This window comes from Heterocephalus glaber, unplaced genomic scaffold (genome assembly GCF_053883595.1).
Source record: "Heterocephalus glaber isolate CG9 unplaced genomic scaffold, H.glaber_assembly_v1.0 deba00000809, whole genome shotgun sequence".
In the NCBI taxonomy this organism is placed as follows: Eukaryota; Metazoa; Chordata; class Mammalia; order Rodentia; family Bathyergidae; genus Heterocephalus; species Heterocephalus glaber.
The window spans coordinates 7,525,210-7,543,179 of record NW_028258163.1 but is presented as its reverse complement, the minus strand read 5'-3'; the positions used below and the strand labels follow the sequence as shown (position 1 = coordinate 7,543,179).

Here is a 17,970-nt window from a genome sequence, read left to right as displayed (position 1 = left end):
CAAAGATACAATAAAGTCAGGTTTTGTATTTTACCAAGTTTATTTCTTACAATATTTCAAAAAATTATTTTCTTCTTTCAGTTTCTTGTACAAACACTAAGGAGGAAAAGATGACCTTTCACCTGTGTAACTGTAGCTCTTTTACTATTAGGTCATAAAATGAGATATTTTTAGGTTTCAAAGTAAAGATATGTATGAATCATTATAGCAAAAATATTCACAAAAATTATAAAGCAACATAAATGCATGTATTGTTTTATAACATATGGCTATTAAAGTTTAATTTAAAATGTGTATGAAAATATTGTATTTAGTACAATTCATCCCTATTTTTTCTGTTTATCATAATTTGTTTTGAAACTGAATCATTTTACAGTTTTCCATATGCCTGTTGTGCTAATAAATTCTGAATAAGCAAGAAAACTCTTTCCTAAACTGAAAACTTGGTTTCCAATAAAACATTATAATATATTTAATACAAAGAACATAAATTTCCCTCCCATGTTTTTCCTTCTACACCAATCCTGAGATTTAACTTATAATAAACACATGTAACTTCAGTCAATATCTCTGTTGACTCTGCCTTGAAGTAGATAATTAATCTTTCTCACCGAAAGCTACTCTGGACAATTTAGTGGAACAAAATATCAAAATATCTTGAAAACATGTTTAAAAGACTAATATGAGCATGAATGTGATAAAATACAAGCAAGTCTGGCCTTCAAAGTTTAGTCTGCTGTTTAAAAACCAGAATACCCCTAAACATGAGTTTTAGCCACAGATAGCTTAAGCCAGGTAGGAATTTCTCTATGCCTAAACAATCTCCACTTTATAGGAATTCTAACTTTCTCTCTCTCTCTAACTTTAACACAGTAAAATGACTGACTTCCTAGTGTTCATACACATAAGCTACCGTGTCCACTCTTTTAATCCTATGGAGATATGATTAGAGGAACAAAATCCTCCAGGGATCAAACCCTTCAACATGGTATAAGTGGGTGCATCTACCCACAGCATAGAGGTCTGTGTACATCATTTCTACCCAGTATATGAGTCTCAGAGCTCTTCTCTTTCCTGACCAAAACCAAACCAAAACAAAACTAGGTAACTAAAATGAAAATTCTCCATGCTCCGCCTGTTGCCATAACTACTCGCTGTTCCAAATACTAGGGTCTTCTCCACCTCTCTTCTCCTTGGCTCTTCCTACTTTGTCTACTATCCCATAACTCAACTAACCCAATGGAACCAGTCAGTTTGAAATTTCAGTTGGGACCTTGGTGACCTGTTAATGAATCTACAGAGAGGAGAAAAACTCACAGTGTTGAGTTATGCCTGGTGTTGCTAGCTGACTTGGAGTCAGAAATGCTTGAAGCGTTAACGTAATTGCAAGAATGTGAAAAATGAAGCGCCCGGCTCCTGAGCAAAGTGAAAGGTCAAAGTAAGCCTCATACACAAGAAGTCCCTGGAAGATAGCCTCATTAGACCATTCAGTCAGCAGCGTCTCCTTTCCCCCTCTTTTATGCAGTGTTTAGGGTGTTTTGTTTTTATAACAGATACGCTCTCCCTTTCTGCTGCTGCAATTTGGGGTGGTGGGAGGAAGGAGGGATTGAAAGGTTTCTGGATCTGACTCCACTGAGAAGCCCACTGCGATATGGAACTACCGTCAACTCTCTGCACTACAAATTGAAATCTATGCATAAGCTACCTCTGAAATTCCTTCTAATTTAGCCTCTATTTTATATATAGGCTAACTGGCATAATAAAAGTAGTATATAAAACCTAAAGGATACAACTCATAAGTTCTTCCAGTTTGCCATCTGACAGGATTCACCTCTGTGCCAGCTCCAACTTGCTGAAAGGTGGATTCTGATTTGGTCTCATTTGCATGTGAACTACATTCTATAAATACTCTATTTTCCTAGATTTTTCTAGAACTCCAGAAGTCTAAACCTCTGGCCAGAAACTTGGAGGAGGGAAGACATTCACCCTACATCAACCATCCCCTTTTAAATGGCGTATATAACTACAGCTCAAACTGTTACTGTCCTGTACTTGGAAGGCTGTCTAATGCTTAAATATTGTGGCTATAAACACAGTCATAATAGAGATGAAATAGACCTAGGAGATCAGACACCATCTAATGTAAAATATTAAAAAGTAAAATCTATACACTTTCCTGGCACTCATTCAATAATGCATCTCCCTTTAAAATATCATTTTAGTCACTGAAGTTATCCCTACCAATATATAGTTGCTCTCTGTGCAAGAGGTGAGTTTAAAATGGTAAAATTTATTTTAAGTCGTGCAAGGTTTCCCTGACATCTGCAGCTGATGTCCCCCTTGCCCTCTGATGATTCTAATTCTTAGGAATTGTGACAAAAGTCACCGTGTCAGCTAAACGGAAATAGGAACAAATATTCTCCTAAGAATTTCAAAATCCACTTTCCCAAGATAAGATTCCACATAAAATTCCTCCAGTATTTCTGGAGCTAGTAAAAACAGATTTTTGGGTCTGATGTGCATTGGAGATGTTAAGTATTTGATTAAAGAGAATTCTTAGAGTTGATATCACAAGCAAAATATCCTGTTTATAGTATAATTAAAACTAGTGAATTATAGCAGTAAAGTAGGTCTGTTGTTCCATTTATTTTACACCAGAGTGAAGTGTAGATAACCAAATTTGTTTCAAAGAAAATTGGCAGAACTAATCAATTGTTATTGCAATGCCTACTTAAAGAGTAGACAGCGAACGCTGACTTTCTTTTTTATAAACAAAATAAGTGAAGAAGAGAAGACACTGTCTCCCTAAATAGTAGCTGATTATACTCTTTAACCTGCCACTCTCTGGTCTACAAGGAGGCAGATGCACTGGTATCACAAAAGACTCGAGTTATTGCGCTCATGCCTACTTTGCACAAGGACGAGTCTCGGCCTTTACCTTGCTCACTGCTGTTGTCTCCACTCTGGGACGCATGGCCCCCGCTGGAGGGTCCTGGTGTGCCTGCTGAGTGGGTTGAGGTCGCATCGTCATGGTCTCGCCATGATGAGGGGTTCTGATGTCAGGAGGCCAAGGAATTTGTCCAGTTACCATTTCAGCCATAAATGAGGAACCCAGAGACGTGCAAAGGGAGACAAAAAACATGTGTCGATATTAGTATCTCCAGAACCAGGCATACATACATGCTGTGTCACGGTGTGTTGTCCTTTAAGGAGTGCACAGGAGGAGGAAAGATGCTCTAGAATCTGATGGATGAGTGCAGCATGTACACATTTGTTAAAATTAACTGGAAATTCACATCATGATAAAATTATTTAAAGTAAGAAAAAAATTTCCAAAACATTAAAGTCTCTTTTTACTTTTGTTATCCTAATGAGGGAACACTCTTCCAAGAACAGGTCCCAATGCTTTGGGATAATAAATGCTTTAGACCATTAACATCTACAAAACTCAATGACTCCATTAAAAAATCACAGGCTCAAGACTTCTTTCCAATGCACTGCCCTAAAATAACCTGTAAACTCTCAAAACTGTGACCGAGTGACAGATTATAAAACCAGCAGATGCAATGATGTGAATCACTGCACCAGTACCTAACACATTATTAATGGTCTGAGTAATTTGCAGAAATGATAATTTTTTTAATGAAACCAATATGAACAAATTGTCATCTAGTAAGAAGATAAGACTTTCACTTGAGCTCCAGGGAAGCTTTAAATGACTGAGCAGTCATCTTTCTGGAAGAACTACTTGTTTCAAAGGACATGCAAAGGCAAAGTTACGTAGCTCAGGCTACTTTGCTGAGTATATTCTTCTCCGGTTCCTCCTCCCCTTTCCTGATCATTCCCAATACCCTGCTGCTGCTTAAAGGAAAACAGGAATTCTAGTGTACAGGAAGGACTTTATCAGCACCACATGAAGGCAGGCAAGAGATGGAATTTCCTCTGGCAGAAACAGAGCGGGAACTACACATGAAACGCAGCAGCCTTAAGGGCCAAGCTGTACACTTGCTACCTGTACATCACATACTTCAACTGAGCCCACAGACCTACTGGCCAGTGAATTTGTTGGGGAATTAAGGAGAGGGGCAAAACTTTTTTAAAAAATCAATCTCTCAAAATATACCACTGTTCTTCCTATAACTGGTAAATAAGTATTCAGGGATCCATAGCATGCAGACCTCCTGACCTTCTAGAAGTTCTCTTGCCGTATTGCCGTTATGAAGAGTTTATCAAAAAAAAAAAAAATCAGTCTGTCATTTTTCTCAACTACAACTCCATAGTGTATATAGAGAATATAAAATGTTACCAAAATAAACCAGAAACCTGGGTGACACAAAATAAGGAAATATTCTTGCTTGAAACAACAACAAAACAAAAATCTCCCCCTACAGATCTGCTACAAACTGATTGCAAACTAATATTTGGCAGTTTTGATAGATGATGAAATAATTCAGAACCTTATGGATTAATAACATCTGTATCAAATAATGCTACTGGCACTGCCATCAGGCAAGCAATGGATGCAAAGTGAAAACCCTGGCAGAAATTTCATGACCACAAATACAGCACAGGTATAGGTCTCTAAAAGAAAGATATGTTGGAGAAAGTAGATTAGTGAATGAAACTAAGTAAGGAAAAATAAAAACCAGGTTCTCTAGCCCCTATTAAGAAAAAGTCACTGCTGTGAGCTCTCTTTTTATCTAAGTTAGAAGCCACACCCACAGTTTCAAGCTGAAGGCAGACAAAATACAGGGGGCTCTTCAGACTTTGCAGTGTCTTCTTGTCAGCTGCTTCCAGGATGGTAATCAGATAGACAGCTGATGTAGAAGACTGAGATGAGAAAAGAGGAAAGAACAGCGTAGTCAGAGTTTAGTTCTGCAAGGGCCTAGGCTCACGCCTCCTTTTAGAAAAAGCAGTAGCTGCAACACATTTACCTCAGCTAAACTTTTCAGTGTATATGGCAAGCAATGTTAATTTTATGCACTGCAGGCTTTTTATTAAGCTGGCTGCTATAAAAGCTCCTTACCCCTCATGAAAATTACAATAATTAACCAGTAACACCTCAACTATGTTTTAAGGCAAATGTCATCCAATAGCTATTATATAATCGTTCAGATGAAGCTGGGGCAAATCTTTCTGTTTAGCGCTGTGGTGATTTGCAGGATCCACGCGGGACTTCCTGCAACTGAGAACACGAGATTGTCCTCATCGGCCAAATGTGTGCTAAGTTTTAAAGTCAGTACCCATGCATTTATAATTCAGTGTATTTCTTTCAATGATATTTTGCAGGAGGTGTTTTCTAAACAAAAGGGGAGAGAAATAAGCCTCAGATGCAAGTATTACCTTAAGAACAACCTATTCCTCCAAGTAAGTTGAGTCTTCAGTTTTTAGCCCAGTTCCCAAATTTCCTCAAGTTGATTATCTAACCTACCATTCCCCTATCACTTTCCCCTTCTCAAAATGCTCTCAAAAATGCTCTCTTGAAAAAGTACTATGTCTCACTGGGGGTTTAACTCAGTGGTGCCGTACCTGCCTGGCAAGCACAAGGTCCTGAATTCAATCCCCAGTACCTAAAAATATCATGTCTCTTTCCACAGTGTCTCAAGAATTCTGTGTGAAGGAGCAGCATATGATAGTCACCTAGTCTAGAAGAAGGAAGAACACAGAGGCCCCTGTGGGCATCAGGCTGAGGAGTTACTTCCTTGAAGTTGTCCATATTCAACTACACACACACACACACACACACACACAAAGAATATATACGTATATATAAAGATGCATAATGATAATCCGGTCGATTAAAAATTAGTTCTCCTTGGTCACAGAAATCTGTAACCTCCATGGACAACACAGTGTATTCCTCATTAAGGCTGTTCCTTTTTTTTCTTAAATTAAAATAGTTGTTTGTATCGTAACTCCTTTCTTATTTTCCCCCCAGATACTTTCCAAGTTACATCCTTCAAGAATAACTGTCTGGATTTCTGCCAAATTATGTGCTGAAGTTTAGTGAATCCAGAGATCAAAGTGGCATACAAAAGCATGTAAAAACACATGACTTATATAGAAAAATAAAGAGAAATGCTCTCTGTGGGTAAGAGTGTGGCTGAGTATTCAGGTACGTGCATTACACAATACATGTCCTGTTCTCCAGTCAAAGGTATCAGAAAGACATCCCAGGGCAAGGAGGAAAAATGTTTCTATTCCCAGTGGCTTTAATAATTGGGAGTCAAATATGGTACTCTTCTTGCTATTACGTAATTGCGTTAAAGAGCAGTGTTACCAGGAGAAAACCAGTGAACACTGAGTGGAACACAATAGAAAGAGATGGAAAATAGATACAAGAAGCTTGGTCTCTAGGGGCAGTATTTTCTATTTGCTGGGCTACAGACTCACAGCTGATAATGCAAGTTGTAATTAATATAATAGCAGGAGACACTATGGGCAGAGCTTGTAGCAGCGGGGCCACAGGAGAGCTCTCTGCTGCTCTCCTCGGTTTCTCATTTACACACAGCTCTCCCTAGAAAACACAATCCTGCCAGTGTTTTCTCCCTTGGAAGTTAAAAAAGAATTGATTTAGCACCATCACTGAATTCTGCTAAATCTAGAAAAGTGCGGAGAGGACAGGAGTCTCTGGGCAGAGGAAGTGAATCATAAGTGTCCCTCTTTTGTTGAGGCCGCAGATATGTTGGGACTGTAATGTTTTAAACCAGAATGCCATTTCTGTGAGGGGCCTGCCAATGGGATATGACTTGATAAGTCTTGGCAAATGGGTGGCTATTTCCCTGTTTCAATGATTCCACACAGTATATGGTTTTTCCATGGGGTCACTGGTGTAAAACATGTGTTTCTAAATAAACACAAAACCAAATGGGGAAGTGAAACGTATCAGGCTTGGAAGAGAAAAGAAGGCCATACCACACACAAGTTCTGTCTAAAGTAATCTGAATCTCATTTTAGACTCCAGCTAGAAAGGTAATTCAGTGGATGTGGTACAGAAGACAGGAGAGTGGATGAACACTGAAGGGTGCTGACTGTCATGGGCCATCTGACCCACAGCAAGTGATGCCCTACATTCCTCCTGGAGTCATTTCCTTTATCTCTTTAAAATTAAGTAATGACTTCCTCTTATTTGTATTATTAAAAATAGTATCAAAATAACCATTTGATTTTTCTAGAACTCACACCACATCAAGTGAATACAGTAATTATATATGAACTTGGAAAGTGCAGTAAAGTAATTCAGGATATGTGCTCACAGGTAGACAGTCATAATAAACATGAAGATATTTTGATCAGGAAAGGTGGCAAGCAAAACTAATATATTTGCACAACAAGCAACCTAGTGTATTTACACAACAAAGGCAGATATACTTGTATCAATACACATAATTAATACTGTCACTTATTTGCCATGACTTTATGATGATGGTTTAATACCAAATTAAAATTTTTTTAAAACGAAGACGAAAACTCGTATCCTAGGTATTTGAGTCTACAAAAGTTAAAAATGCTAATTGTATGGTTTGAATAAATGCTGGAATTTCAAGTTCATTATTCTAAAGCTGACACAGGAACCCAGGAGATCTGTGCATGCTTTCAGAACCTGGACTCACTCTTTAAAAATGTAAAAAAGTCTAAAACTTTAAAAAAGTCTTTCCTTCATCTCCCCACTTCCACCTCTTTATTAAGCTTTGGGAATTAAAATGTGAGCAACTCTCACAAAAGTGGCGAGTGCCTGCTGCAGACTCCTCCATTTAATTGAGAACTTTCAGAGAAGACAGAAATGTATTGCTAATGTACTGCCAATTTGTAAAGATCCTCCTAATTTTAAACTGTACTGGGATATTCTGAGAACATTCGGTATAAAATTAATTACAATGAATTCAAATAATACTTTTTTCATCTGATAGCAAATGTCCATATGGTTATCCAGTATACCTATCTTTATTTCCTCTGTTACACTGAAAACATATTCCTACTGCACAACCTAAATGATTTAAATAGTATAATTATTCTTGATGAGAGATTAACAGGAAAGTTAGCAACAGCCAGAACCTATGTAGCAGCAAAAACCAAAACCAAACAAAAAGCCGTGCCTCTTCCCCAGCATGTCTCCTTGAGTTGGTGGACAGAGGAGCCTTCTGTAGGAAGGGTCCCGAGAGGATTTGGCTAGCATACCATAACATCTAATCTTACACTGCCGTGGAAGAAACTAAGGGGTAAAGTCACTCATTCACATTATTAATATTATTATCAAGTCTCATTATTCCCTCTTGATCTTCTAGAGATCAACCACTTAAACCTCCCTGCACTACCACTCACTTCTAATTTTTCAGGTAATAATAGAATTTATCTACAGTAGTCTATCAGGCAACACAATTTTGGAGCTTCTCCCTTCTGATGTTACACATTTTAAAAACTGTACAGACATAAATAAACTTGACATATCCAAAGTTGCAAAACAAAACACTGGCAGGTCTTCATTTAAATTATAGCATAAAAGTGGAATAAATTTTGTTTTATTAGTGACAGTATCAGAGCAAGTCAATGTTAAGGCACCTGCCATTATCTATTAATAAACATAATTGTATTTTCTTTCTGCTACTTAATTCTTTTGAAGGAAAATAAAATGCAGCTTGTTATGGCCATTAACTAGGACTAACAATATAATTGTATAACTGTATGCACTTCAAGCAAGTAATGATTGGCTTAGAGAATGTATTTTAAACATACATTTCATCTGTCTAAACTGGATCTGAAAACAGGTAATAATTTTTATATATAAATATGAAATTATAATTCTTTTGTAGTAGATTTAGGGACCTGATTTAAAATGATATAAAATAGATAACGCAGATATCACCTATGTTTCAGAGCTACTACTGAATATGAAAAGCATGATTATTTTGAAACAGTTTTCAAGTTGAAGCTTTTTTTAAAAAAATGCTTTCTTGGCATGTTTATTTTAAACAGGATAAATTTGAATGTCTGAAAAACAACATAAACTGCAGCTGAAAATCAAAGACATGTTTCCTTCACTATCATATATATCTTCTCTCCACTGTGCTACAGAACAGTGGAATGGCCATTTCCTACCTATAACTATTATTTTTGTGTTATAGTAAGAGTATAAGACAAAGCATATTATAATATTAAAAATACAAGCATGCAATATGAATTTACTAAGCCCGACAAAATAGTAAGCAATACCGTACACTTTGTTTTCTAATTAATTCTAAACTTCCTCTTATCATTATGCACATCATGTGTGTTAATAATAAACGTACAAATCAAGGATCTTCACTGACTGTAAAAAATAGAAGGCAAGACTGTTGTGGTTGTCCTCTTTTAATGCAATTATTTTTATTGGAATATTTATAAGACATCATGGAATGTGAAATCAGCATGATTTCCCACTTAACAGAAGAGCAAATCCATTCTTAAAAGTCTACCAATAACACTTGTTTTGAAGCTATTTGTATCTGTTACTTCTATTCATTTATGTTTTCAAGTTCTTAGAAAGAAAATGAAAAAACTGTACTGGTAGTTAATATGTTCCCTTCGACACTTCTCTCTGCTTCCCTATACACAAAATTTCATGCTTATTTTCTCTCCTTGCCTGCTCTTTCCTTACACACACACACACACACACACACACACACACACACAATGTAGCTTGATACCACTTAATAAGGATAGAGGTGTATGTGTTTTGGGGGTGTCAAACAGCTGTCACAAACTGTCACCTCCACAAGAGAAACCTTGGCACACAACAAATTAAACTACATTTCTTTTTTAGCTGTCATTATTCATAGCCAATAAGTTGAAATGCTCTCAGCATTTCATGTGCAAATAAAACCAGGAGGAAGCTCAGTAGATCAGAATAGTGGGCCAACAGATAAAACAGAGAAAACAACACGCTGTCTGGGGCCTTCTGAACTGGTTCATCATCACCCCTGAGCCAGCAAGCACCAAATGAGCTCCAGCCTGGGGCAATGTATTAAATATGCATATCAAAGCAAATGAAAAATAAACCTGAAGATTCAAATTGGACACATTTACATGCTGAAAATGTCCCCCTCACAACACTTTTCAGGTAGTGGTTCTGTGGTGCTTTCATTTTTTTGTGGCTGGGGGGTGGAGGGAGGGCGAGTTTGCAGGAAAGGCTGAAAAGCGAAAGAGGATTCCCTTTGTGGAGTTGAAGGAGGAGGCCTGGAAATGAATACAATCAATGCACCTATGGTACCAAAGTATCAAGACTGCGGAGAGCCCTCCAAGGTTTTCTCTCTCATTCTGCACTGAACCCAAGTCTGTGGCAAGCTTCTCCATTTCCCACTTGGTGTGCTGGTGGAACAAATTACTGCTTCATTTCAAAACAAATAGCAGGGGGCTAAAGTAAAAATGTTATAGTTCAGATCTCTAGGAAATAAAAGGCTTTAAATTATGACACCCAATGAGGTGGCAAGCCCTCGTGGGTTCAAAATAAATCAGTTGTCATATTTACTTGACTGGGGGCTGGAAAGGGGAGCAACAAATGACAGCGTTGACACTTTCATACAAAGATGATAATTGTTAAATTATTAAAGCAGTATTCTCTTAAGTACAATTCTTTCTTGTGTATATTTAAATATTGCAATAGTTTCATAAATTGGTATTGTCTATCAGCCAATACCCCAAACGGCCTAATTTATCTTATCTCTTCTACAAAAACATCAGCATAGTCTAGCTCCATACATCCACTGGAAAAACAGTTGCCAAGAAACTGTTCTAGAAAACCAAGTAGTTGGGATCCCTACAAATAACACAAGAAAAGCTTTTGGCTGCAGGCACTGTGAACTCTCATTCCACAAACCATGTAAATAGATCCCTGCCTATTCCCCCAATAATGTAAATGCACATGAATTTAGAAACAGAAAGCAATGAACATAAACAAATAAAAAACAACCAAAATAAATATTTTTGAGGTAGGGTCATGCCTTGTGGACCACAAGCATACACACTGTGGAGTCGCAGATAAGCAAATAAATTTGCCATAGCTGCTGCTGCACCCTTTTGACTTCATTGAATACAGGGTACAAAGACACTCACACCATTTCCCCACAGCGCTGGAAACAGATAAGGGTAAAGACAGGTGCAGGAGCCTTCAACACCGTGGTATTCACTCTGCCTCACAACTGGATATCCCAGACTGAGGTTTTTCTTTTCTTTTCTTTTTGTTCAACTTGTATTCTTAGGCTGGTTTCTCAGATGGTGCAAAGGTTAATTATTAAAATCTACACCTGCATATTTCCAAAACTTTAGGTGACAGGAAAAGAAAACCTCACTGAAGTTTACTCTCTAGGCATCTCAATTCATTACTCTTAACACTCAGGCATGGGGGGCTGGTTCACAAACTGCCTTCGTGATGCAGGGCCTGTTTAACTCATACAGGGAGTTAAATGAATATTTCAGCCACAAAGTTATCAGACTACAGCCTTTATCATTTAGGCTGTGAGTTCAACTCAATGTACAGACCCCCTGTCCCCCACCCCCAGGCTTGAGTTCCTATAAATAAACTGCTGTTCACACCCTCTCTTTAACCTCGCCACTCTTGCCTTTCCTACCAGCTGCAATCTTTCTTCTCTTTGCTTCTTTTTCAAATTTTCAGTCTCACTACATATGCTTTTTTTTTTTTAAAGCATCAGACTCACTAAATCGGTTCCAAAATAGGATTAAAAACAGAGAGAATAGAAAGAAATCTCCTTTCCTGGCTTGACATACATAGTCATTCCTTACTATACTCTCCGTCCTCATTCACCAACTGTTAAAGTGTTAAAACTCAACCACTAACCTATGGTTACTCCATCATAATTCCCTTCAGCTTTCTGTAATACATTGTTAATAATTGGTTCATCAAGGTTACTGTCTTTTATTATGAGGATGCTTCAGGCACTTGGCAATAAGTCTATATTCTGACAATAAGTTTCTATAGAGCAAAAGCCCTGAGAATTATAATGTGTTCATTCACTTCTTTTATTTCTAATGCACTGCAAGATTGCCAATAATTCTCAGGATTTTCATCTCTGGGAGAGACTGGGAAATCAGTCCTCACTCCCCTAATTCTCTCCTTCTGCCACCCCCCTCCCAGGTCTTATCCTGCTGTCTTGCCTCTTTCTAGTCCTGCTACACTGATTACTGTATACAGAGTTGAGAAACCAGAAGAAAACAGCGGACATGATATCAAAAGAAAGAATTTGCTAACACCCAAGTCACCAAATCCAGGAAACTTTACACATTAAGAGAACAAATCATTCTATCAACTCCCTGGTTTGTTTTCTGTGTTTTTTGTTGTTGTTGTTGTTGTTATTATTATTATTATTATTATTTTGGCTCTCAGCATAAATAAGGAGGGATCCAAGAAAAGGGAGATGAAGTGTATGATAAAGGTAGTGAGAAGAGTAGAGAAAAGCCCTTGAAGAGACCAAATCATTAAAACAGAAAAGAAAACTAAATCAGTGGAACTAGATGTTAAAACATGTTTTTGAAAAAACATTTTACCCAGTGGCTTTAAGAGAACGCCAAAGGCTCGAAGACTTACATGGTCAGCGAGATTTGTGGAGGAGCCTGAAAGTTCTTCGTGGTCTGACTTGGAGCTGCCATCCCTTTCATCAATGACAAGATCGATGGGCATTTTCCCCTTCAAACAGCTAATGTACCGATGGCAGAAGTTATCACACAGTTCGTGGACCTAGAAGGAGGGTTAGGGTGGAGAGTTCAGCTTATGTTGTTATTGTTTGTTTCATTTTTAAAGAGAAAAAATATCACGTTGCTCTGGAAAGAGCAACAATGTGATGTCTTCCAAACTAACTCTAATTAAGGGGTATAGTTGAAGGCGAGGAAACAATAGAGCAATTGTTGCCGCAGATATTATTCTCCAGAGACTTCGCTGAGCAACAAGTTACAATAAAAAGAGGGAAAGAAATAGGACTGGGAATAACTGGGTTAAGACTGGGGGACCAGAGAGGAATATCCGATTTGATGATCATTTCAAAATATTAAAACCTTGGGACTAGGGATAGCAGTAATATTTGCCATTCATAAGCCAGGAGTTTTGTTTGCTAGGGAAAGTGAACTGCAGAGCCCTGTAAAGACACCCAGAGAGCATGATTCCCTCTGTTTGCACCTAACTTAAGAACTCTGGGCCCAAGGTGAGCAGAGCTAACAGAGACACAAGCAGAGAGTGTCGGTTCATTTCAAAATAATCCTGAGCGTTTAGGGGGGAAAAGTAAGAGGGGTGCTTTCAAAGGCAGGGCTGTCCTGATTCACTCATCCTCAGAGCCCCTGGGTTGAGCAACTGGAGGTGGAAACATGTTCAAAATCTCCAGGTACGAAATCCCTCCTACTGCAGGTTTGCTGAAAATATCCCAATCAATTAGGAGTCGTGGCTTAATCAACATGGGAGTGGAATGTTATTTCCGGCTTACCTTTTCTAACTCCAAAAGATGAAACCTTAGTACTTGTATTGCTTGTATCATCTGAAAAGAAAGTTTAAGAGCTTGGGGTTAGGGCTCTGTGACTCTGGGATCCTGCGGGGTGGGGGGTGGGGGTGGGAAGTTGAGTGAATTGGACTGCGGGGCAGGGGGGCTGGGGGGGGGACAACAACCGAGCAGGTGTCCAGGCAAAACCCACACATCAAGAAATACTCAGCAAAACCAAGTGATTACTGATCATCGATGCCTCATTGGCCACGGGGTAGGAATCGGACTCGACCTGAGCTTCATATTAATATCGTTCCCCGTGCGACTTATTTGTAAAAACTGCTTTCCTCGGACTAGGCCTTCAGATCCCAGATCCCGCCTGAGTCCTCTTTCACAGTCCCCTCCCTCGACTCAGGCCAAATTAAAAAAAAAAAAAGTCGCTCCTCTGGACAGAAAAAGCTTTTTAGAACCACAAACCCAGCGAAATCCGTCCTCTCTAAAGAAGGAAATACTCAAGATGAATGGCGAGGCTGGGCCTTTGAAAGCGGATTTAAGTACTTTTAATATTGAAATCGTGCAAATTAGCAAAAGAATCGCACCTAAAAGTGGCCTGCGCTGGCCTGGCCCTCACCCCAGCCCCCATCCCCAGCCCGCCCTCCGAGGCCCGGCCCGCGGTTACTTCCTTAGGGTTAGCAGCCCGGGTCGGGTCGGCGGCCCGCCCGGCCAGCAGAGGAAACAACTCACTTCTTGCAGCTCACTACGGAGGCCGAGACCTGGGAAGCGCCCCGGCCCGAGTTCTCGCCTCTCGCCCCAGGATCTGCCTCCATGACTTCGCCCTCCTCGAGGGCAAAACGCCGCCTGCTCGCCATTCCCTCACTGGGCTCTGAGCCGTTCCCTTCCTCCCTATGGCCCTACAGCTCCTGAAGGGGGGGCTGCTCGAACTCCCGGGGACTCCCCGGGTCGGTAGGTGCTCCCGGGCAGGGGAGAGGCCCGCAGCTGGGGAAGAGTACAAAACCGAGAGCCTTACCAAATTGTCCAGCTCTGGATTTGAAGAAAAAAGTGGCTTTTCGGCGCGAACCTATAAGAAGCAGGGGAAGTCAGCATGAATTAGTCGGATTGAAAAGACAAACCCTGCTACCCCTGAGACGCGGTGTGCCAATGGGGCCGGGGGAGGACTGGAGGGAAGCGACTGTGGTAAAACACACGAAGCAACCTGGTGGCTGAAATCAGTGGGATCGCCTGAAAACCAAGCAGGGCCTTCGGGTCCTGGCCCCATGAAGGAACACCAGGTACCACGGAGTTGTAGCAAGCAACTCAGGGCTGTTCTCGGCCCGCAGTACCCCCTGATCCAGCGATCCGAGGGGCTGGGGCTCTGCACCTCCCTGGCCTCCGTGCCTCCAGCAGACCACTCCGAGGCGCCAGCTTCCTCGGCTCCGGGCACTCCCCGTCCCCCACTGCCCCTCTCCCCAATTCTTGTTCTAGTAGCTGCAGGCAAGGGAAAAGGCCAAGCCCCAGATGAGGGGCAGGTCAACTTTAATTCGAGGGTCGGGCCCGGTGTTCCTGGCTGGGGGTGGGGGGACAGACACCCATGTTTATCTCTGCTTCCAGTTCGCCCCAGGCTCAGGGATGGGGAGGAGGCGCAGATGGCGGAGTGGGCCGGAGGAACGGATCTGGGGTCCCGGCCTTTCCCTCCTTTCAGGTGAAGCTACGAGGGAAGGGAGGGAGGGCGGCGGGTGGAGAAAGTTGGACCTGCTTGGCGAAGACTGCGATGTCCTCGTTGAAGGAGTCGGAGGAGCAGACGTCTCCGCCGGCCACTCCGGGTTCCCGGGGCGTGCAGGTCGCCAGCTCGCACTTCTCAAAGACCAGAGCTAACAGAGGAAACAACGGGTGCCTAACGGGCAGCGCCACGCAGAGACACACACACGGAGACGGGGTGCAGAGGGGAAGGAGCGAGAACTGTAATCAACAAGTTTGGAGGGTTCGAGTCCTTCTTTAACACAACAGGCACGCACCACACTTTCCAACCCTTCCTCAGTCAGCCGAGCCTGGGTCAGAAACAGAAAGGAAACACAGCCTGGCCTTTTTCCCATCGGCTCAGAAGTCCCTCAGATCTGGTCAGAGAAGTCTCCGGCCACTTTTGCCCGCCAAATTGAAAAAAAAAAAAAACACCCTCAGTTGGAACGCAATGAAACAGCCCAGAAACTCAGGCAGCGTGGAGCCCGGAGTTCATGCAGGCTCCCTCAGCACCGGAGGCCAAGAACCAACCCCAGCGACCCAGCACTGACCTCCCTGGAAAGGGAGTATCTTGGAAATAAAAAATGGCTTTAAAGGGCATTTCAAACAAGGCCAAACGCTTCGCCTACACACACCACACACCGGAGTGACACTGCCTAAACTCGAGAGCACGCTTCTCATCTCTCCACCCCCTTGCCTTGTAAACTTGTTTGCTCTACTTCTAGTAAAGGCCGGGTGTGGGGGCCAAAATAATAGGAATGTTAAACACCGAAGGGCTGCCTTCCAAAGACCACATTTCTCCCAGCGTTGCAGCAGACAAAAATAAATAAATCGTGTTTTAAAACTTGGAAGTGTGCGTGCTCAAATGCCCTTTGTGTTCCTCTGGGCGGCTCAGCTACACTTCGGGGATGCTTGCGGCCTTTGGCTCTGGGCTCAGTTGCTGTTTACCCACTGTCCCCTCCCCTCTGTATCCCGCTGCCTTCCCCACCTACCCTCAGCCGGAAGAGCCCGCGGTGCACGCGTTAGTACCGTGCGTGCCGCCCGCCCCTCCCCGAGTTCTCTCAGAAAGGAAAATAATTTCCAGCCATCTCCCCTGCTCCCCCCAAGCGCGGCTCTGGGCAAGCAGCAGTCCCTTCCACCCGGCTGCACTTCAAGGTCTGCCCCTTTATTTACAGAGAATTAAGAAGGAGGTGATTAGGACTTCCTGGCCGACAGAAGCAACCCTGATCCCAGCTCAGGCTGCATTTAGTGACTCCCAGACCCTCGGTAGGAAACTGAAGAGGGGGAAAAAAAGTTGCTCTTCAGCAGCAGGAAACTTTCCCCTTCGTCAAGGCCTCTGTTAGGGGGCTTGGAACAAGCATCCCTGCGTCCTTTAGACAGGAATTCTGTCCTTGGGGAGAAGGCCCAGGCAAGGTTCTGAGGACGCAGTCACTCCGGCTGTGGGATTTGGAGGACCGGGCCGTGGGAGTGGAGGAGTCTACATCTTCCGGGTCCTTGACTCAGGGGCAGAAGGGCTGGCTCCCTCCACTGTCCTTTCCTAAGGCAAGCAGCCCCCTACCCCATGCAGAAATAGCTCCCCACTTAGCTGTCCACTCCCCTCAAGACAAACACACACACTCTCGCTCACACTCACACACAGTAAGCTGGGTCCGGGGGTCGGTTTACCCATAGATCGCGTCCTTGTCTCGCTTCAAGGCGTCGTTGACAGCGGAACCCATGCTGGCCGGCATGACATTGGGGTGCGGGGCGTGTGCGCCGTAGTGCTGCGTGGCGTGAAGCGGCGGCCCGTGGTTCAGGTGGTGAACCGGAGGGATCGGCCGCGGCGCGTGAGGGTCTCCGTACATGGAAGCGGGAACCCCTACTCCGTCCATCCCGCCGTAATGGGGCAGCTCATCGTACTGTCAGAGCCGGCCAGGAGGAGGGGGGCGCAGGGGTGAGAGAGAGAGCAGAGCGAGGAAAGAGAAAAAGAAGCAAGGGAAAGAAAGCGAAGCCAGGAGAGGAAATGGGGCAGAGATGGGAGGGGGAAGGGAGAGAGAGAAAGAGAGAGAAAGATAAATACAAAGTCAGAAAGGACAAAAGTACCTAGCACAAGTTAAACACACAAGAAACCAAACCAGGCGAAACAACGGAGTTGAAAGTTACCGGGAGGGGGCTTGTTTTAAAATCCTACATGGAACAGAACGACCCAAGAGCAGCTTTTAGAGGAGAAAGAGGAGGCGGCGTGGCCGGGGATGCAGGGGGCGCAGGGAGGCCCCGCTCCCGCCGGAGACTGCAGAGCCATAGCGAGCTACCCGGGGAGAAGGGCAGAGAAGGCGAGGAGGAAGCCCCGATCCCACCCCTCACCCCCTCCGCCTCCGCCTCCGCCGGAGGATCCAATAAATCAAAAGGCGAAATGAAACAAAATAAAAAGAGAAGAAAAACGCTAATAATCAGGACGTGGACGCCGAGGGCGAGGGAAGACTAGGGCCAGTGCCTCCCGGGGTGGGGGGGTGGGGGGCAGGGAGCGGAGGGTAGGAGGAAGAACGTGAAAGTTACCAGAAACATTATTTAGCAGCGGATTCCCTGCGTCCTTGTCAATTTCAGAGACAAAACAAGCAGCCCAGGCTAGTCTAGGTGGAGGCTCAGCGGCTGCGACAGCGCGGCCCCAGAGGCGGCCCCGGCGGCGGCTCCTACGCAGCCCGCGCCCGCCTCGAGCCGCGGGAGCAGCGGCGGCAGAGGCGGCGAGAGAACCGGGGAATCGCGCTGCCGGGGGGAAAAGCTGGAGCGAGGCGAAAGCGTG

General features: G+C 42.9%; 1 protein-coding gene across 9 annotated transcripts in view; it reads right to left on the bottom strand.

Annotated features, from left to right (window-relative positions):
• The window catches only part of Meis2 (Meis homeobox 2), a 202,547-nt gene that overhangs the window by 183,928 nt on the left and 649 nt on the right, over positions 1–17,970 (bottom strand). For 4 of the 9 annotated variants that reach the window (XM_087207449.1, XM_087207448.1, XM_004861518.3 and 1 more), the window contains exons 2-7: positions 16,857–17,089; positions 15,207–15,348; positions 14,485–14,535; positions 13,464–13,514; positions 12,578–12,727; positions 2,939–3,053 (exon numbers count right to left, since the gene is read on the bottom strand). In XM_087207449.1, coding sequence (XP_087063575.1) covers positions 2,939–3,053; positions 12,578–12,727; positions 13,464–13,514; positions 14,485–14,535; positions 15,207–15,348; positions 16,857–17,089 — 742 coding nt within the window. Of the gene's footprint in view, positions 1–2,938; positions 3,054–12,577; positions 12,728–13,463; positions 13,515–14,484; positions 14,536–15,206; positions 15,349–16,856; positions 17,090–17,333; positions 17,564–17,726; positions 17,876–17,970 lie in introns of those variants that run through there. The other 5 variants (XM_004861519.3, XM_004861515.3, XM_004861517.4 and 2 more) reach the window with 4 other exon arrangements.